The sequence below is a fragment of the Apteryx rowi genome, unplaced genomic scaffold, assembly GCF_003343035.1.
Source record: "Apteryx rowi isolate R43461 unplaced genomic scaffold, aptRow1 scaffold_220, whole genome shotgun sequence".
Lineage (NCBI taxonomy): Eukaryota > Metazoa > Chordata > Aves > Apterygiformes > Apterygidae > Apteryx > Apteryx rowi.
Window position 1 is genome coordinate 1,105,605 of NW_020448531.1, and position 4,345 is coordinate 1,109,949.

General features: G+C 61.6%; 2 protein-coding genes across 2 annotated transcripts in view; one reads left to right on the top strand and one right to left on the bottom strand.

The window, feature by feature from the left end:
* Positions 1-448: 448 nt before the first annotated feature.
* ATP5F1D (ATP synthase F1 subunit delta) lies at positions 449-3,582 on the bottom strand. Its single transcript, XM_026064751.1, has 6 exons — positions 3,532-3,582; positions 2,957-3,143; positions 2,176-2,264; positions 1,502-1,629; positions 838-883; positions 449-579 (listed from the first exon to the last, which is right to left on the bottom strand). The coding sequence occupies exons 1-4, from the start codon at positions 3,580-3,582 to the stop codon at positions 1,507-1,509; spliced, it is 450 nt and encodes a 149-aa protein (XP_025920536.1). The 3' UTR covers positions 449-579; positions 838-883; positions 1,502-1,506.
* Positions 3,583-3,962: 380 nt separating this feature from the next.
* Positions 3,963-4,345, top strand: part of CBARP (CACN subunit beta associated regulatory protein) — a 10,917-nt gene continuing 10,534 nt past the window's right edge. The window contains exon 1 of the mRNA XM_026064752.1: positions 3,963-4,019. Coding sequence (XP_025920537.1) covers positions 3,963-4,019 — 57 coding nt within the window. The remainder of the gene's footprint in view (positions 4,020-4,345) is intronic.

A 4,345-nucleotide genomic window follows, 5' to 3' on the forward strand; every position in this document is an offset into this window, starting at 1 on the left:
TCAGGAAGTACCACAAAGAAAGAGCAGAGCTAATGTGAATTCCTGCAGCAAAGGAGCCACAAGGCTAAGCAAAAGCTTGTGATAAACAGGGTGGGGGAGGCTCTCCAGAAGAGTCAGAACAGGAAGCCTTTGCTACGGACCTGCGCTGCCCCGTCGGCACCTCCTCCTGTGCTGCAGTAATCCTGCTGTCCAGGTGCATTATTTGAGGTGGAGGTGGCTGATAGCAACGGGAGGGGGTTATAAAACCTCTTTGATAAGCCTTGGTCACATCTCCCTTGGGAATTCCCAGTAGAACCACAGACCAGTGCTGGAGTTACGCACCCCCCTCAGAGCAACTGCACCCTGCCAGACCCCAAAGTGGGGGCAGGAACCTGCCCCCAGGCAGCTAACCACCAGCACAGCACAAGCTGCAATTTGCTGCCTCAGAAGAAGGTCACGTGCTACAAGACAGGATTGCATTTCCTTTTAATTGATCAGAGCATTTTCTCCGCCTCCATTTGTCCCGCACCATCTGTACAAACGGGGGAAGCCAGGACAAGTAGGACAGTCTGGGGTTTCTTTACATCGACAGTGGGATTCCTGCAACACACAGAAGCGGAGTCGGTTTTAACGCGAGGCGGGCTAGGAAGAACAGCGGATACTGATCTGAGGGCTTGGTCCTCACTAAGGTTGTTAAACTGCCGCTTAGCGAGTAAACAAGAGCCACCGGCCCTCTCAGATCTGACCTACACGGGCCAAAGAGCAAAGGGACCAGAGATCAGGGAGATAACGGGGGAGCCGCTGCCCTGCTGTACCTGCTCCAGGGAGAGGCCATCTGTGAGGCTTCCAGTGACTCACCTGTCAGGCTCAGCACACGCTGACTGCCGCAGAGCAAGTCTCCCAACTGCCAGCACGTGGGAAAAAAAAGGGATGAGGCACAATCTTAGCAGGGCAGAGGGAAAATGGGCCATGAGGTAAGCAGCCTTGCCTTCCCTCCCCGGAGACAGAAGCTGTTTGTTTTTAATAGAAGGGAGTATACGTGGAACAGAGGCCACACACCACTTGTCTTGCCTCCGGGGCCCCAGGCATCCAGCCTTCCCCTGGCGTGGCCAGGCCCAGGCTGTGTGTCCCAACGGGGACCTGGAGGCAGCAACGAGGCCTGCGAGTCTCTTGCCCCACTAGTGACTCCGCGTTCACAGCCGCGTCCTGGCACCCCGCTGCTAACCCAGAGGCACCCGTGGCGGCCGGGCGCAGCGGCGCGGTGCCGGTCCGTGCTGCCATCTAGCGGCTCCGGGGCGGCTCCGGGCAGGGCCCCCCACAAGCCCCCCAGAGCTGACAGCTGAACACAGAGGGGACAGCCCTACCGTCCCCATTCCCTAAAACCCCGGCACAAACCTTTAGCCCAGCCCTGGGGCGGCCCGACTACTCTGAGAGGAAGCTCCCTGCAGGCAGCATAGTGCAGGGACTCAGCTCCAGAGCAGATCTGGAAATCTCGGTCAAGATATATACAGGAGACACGTACCCTAATTACTCCAGGGCTTTCACGAGAGCTTCATTGGCTTCTACTTTAATCTGGGCTTCTGCTTTAGCTGCTTCATCGGATGCTGCAGCCATCTCCGAAACAGCCTTCTCCAGATTTGATTTTGCAGTCTGAACACGAGAGCACAAGGAATGCGTCACTGAGAGACCACCAAAGGGTGACTTGTCCTACAGCCCTTGAGTCACTCCCCTCCCACCCCTGCCTTCGCTGCAGCAGTCCGCCCCGCGCACAGGGCCCCACACGGGGCTGCAGAGGCCTGTTTACAAGCCTGTGCTGGCAACAGGCTCCTTATCAACAGGCCCCGCTGCGGAAAAGCTGGTCCCAAGACTAAGGGGGTGGGGAGGGGCAAGATCAGCATCTGTCCAAGAGCTGAGATGTGGCCCGGAGAAGGGTTAACGACTCCACAGTTTCCTTTCCCCACAGCCTGAAGAGGAGCTCTGAGCCTTTGATCCTGATCAGTGGGCGATGGGAAGCTCAGGGTGAAGGCACAGCCCTTGGTCTTGGCACGCTTTCCGCAGCCACAGGAAGCTCCTGAGACAACCACCCCACATAAGAGAAGCAGGGAGCAAATTCCCCTGCGTGAGGGAGCCTGGCTGCCAGCGCCCGCCCAAGAAAGGCCGGGCGCAGCCCAGCCCACGGGGACCGGGGGTACTCACAGCCAGATCCAGCATGTCCATCGTCACCGCCTCCTCTGCCAGCACCTGCACGGTGGAGTCCGCGTGCACTGTGACGGAGCCGCTGCTCACTGCAAAGGCACAACGGCAGGACTAAGTCAGACGGTGCAGGCAGGGCTGCCGCGTCCCCCTCGTTTGGGGGCCGACGCGCAGGACGGCTCCGGCCAGGCAGCCGCAGCAGCAGGTGCCCTCCTGTCTCCGGTACCTTTGGGATTGACCCACTTTCCTGCTTCCCTGCAAAAATGAGTGCAAAGGAAGGACTGCAGCCCGCTCCCATGGCCATGGGCACCTCCACCAAGAGGCTGCTCTGCGCATCTCAGGCCAACTGCTGCTAACCGGATCCCAGGAAGCTCCAAGATCCCTTGGCCAAAGCAAATCCTCAAAGTCCTCCCACAACATTTACCAAGTCCCACAGACCCCTCACAAGTGCCGTGGCAGCGTTAGCCTCGCTTTACCAAAAGGAAAGCTAAAGCAGAGGAAACTCAGACATGCAGCAGCAGCCTCTGAGCAGGATCAGGGAAACCTGATCCCCAGACTTCTGCCTCATATGCTGAGCCACCATCTTCCAGAGCAACTCCCCAGCACCCTGGCCTCCAGGCCAGCCACGGCAGCCTCCAGCAGCCACTAGAAGGCTGGGAAAGCAGAAATTCCTGGAACGCCACCAGGGCACACCTTGATCGGCACAGTCTCCCTTATGAAAGCCCTGAGAACAATCCCCCTACGCACACTTTCCTCCTTCCACGGCTCCGTCTGCTTTACTTACCAAAATATTTGGTGGCCGTGCCATCCTCAGCATAGACTGTCACGACTCCAGGTTTGAGGACCTGCAGGGTGGGGACGTGAGAGGCCAGGATACCAAAGGAGCCAGTCAGTGTGGGTACGTCTACCTGCTTCACGTTGGCTCCGTTGTAAAACACCTGGTTGGGGAGGGCAGAGCAGATGGAAACAATCTGTTACCATGAACAGAGGGGTGGCAGCAAGGGAAAGGATGAAGGTCGCTCCTGTGACTCTCGAGAGCTGAGGAACGTGGCGTGCAGCCTGCTCCCACCCCAGAGGGTGTGAAGGGCTGAGGTAAGAGCCCTGCTCCGAGCAGCTGGCAGGCCACAAGGTGATGGGTTTAACACGCGGCAAGGTGTGACCAGTACAGCCTGAACCTTCCACAGGGCGGGACCCGGGCTCTGGAGGAGGGGGCCTGGCAAACGGACTGGAAAAGCGCTCCAAGTCTTCGGAGAGGTGTGGTGGTGGCGGCAGGGAGGCAGCAGGCGGAGACGCAAAGTCAGGAGTGGGCGAGAGGCAAAGGGTGCAGCTCAGAGAAGCCTGAGAAGAGCGTAGGGAGACCTTGACGCGAACCGTCACCACTCTGACATAAGCCGGCGATGCAGCCTCCATGCAGGCATCCCACACAGCTCTGCCAGCGCGGTGCGAGTCCTGCCTTGCAACACCACGGCTGCTGCGCGTACCGAGCGCTCTGCCAGCGCAGCCGTGCCCTCAAAGAGCAACAAGCCCAGCTCCGCCGGCCTCTTCCCCCAGCAGCCCCGGGCATTTCAGGAGCTGTGCGCGACACCACAGAGCAGCGCCTCGGTCACCACCCCGCTGCGCACAGCGCCGCCAGAACAGCCACATCGGCTCCAAGAAAAGGGCCGGGGCTGGAAGAGCAAGAACGTCACCACGCGGGCCACGGCAGAGCTGCAGGGCGAGGCAGCCGCGGGGCCCGAGGGGCTGAGCGCTGCACCGGCGGGCAGGGGAGGGAGGGAGGGAGGCGCAGCGCGATGGGCGCCCGAGGGTCCCTGCTGTCGCCGCAGCACGGCCTGGGGCAAGGGCAGCAGGCGAGGGAAGGGGGCCAGGCGGGGCGGCGGGAGGGCCGGGGTAGCAGCGCCAGCCCGGCGGGAGCAGCAGGGCGGACGAGACCGTAACCCCATAACCCCGTAACCCGCGGTGCTGCTCCCGACCTGCTTCGTCCGTCGATCCCAAGGGCGCGAAGCCGCAGCCCTTCCTGACCCCCGTCCCACCGCTGCCCCGGGGCCTTCCCGGGCCTCTCGGCGCTGCTCCCGGCCCGGCCCCGGACACGGCGGGCTGCCACCGGGCTGCCTGCCTGGGCGGGAGCCCCCCCGCAGCCCCCCGGGCCTTGCGGCACGCAGCAGCCCGCCAGCAG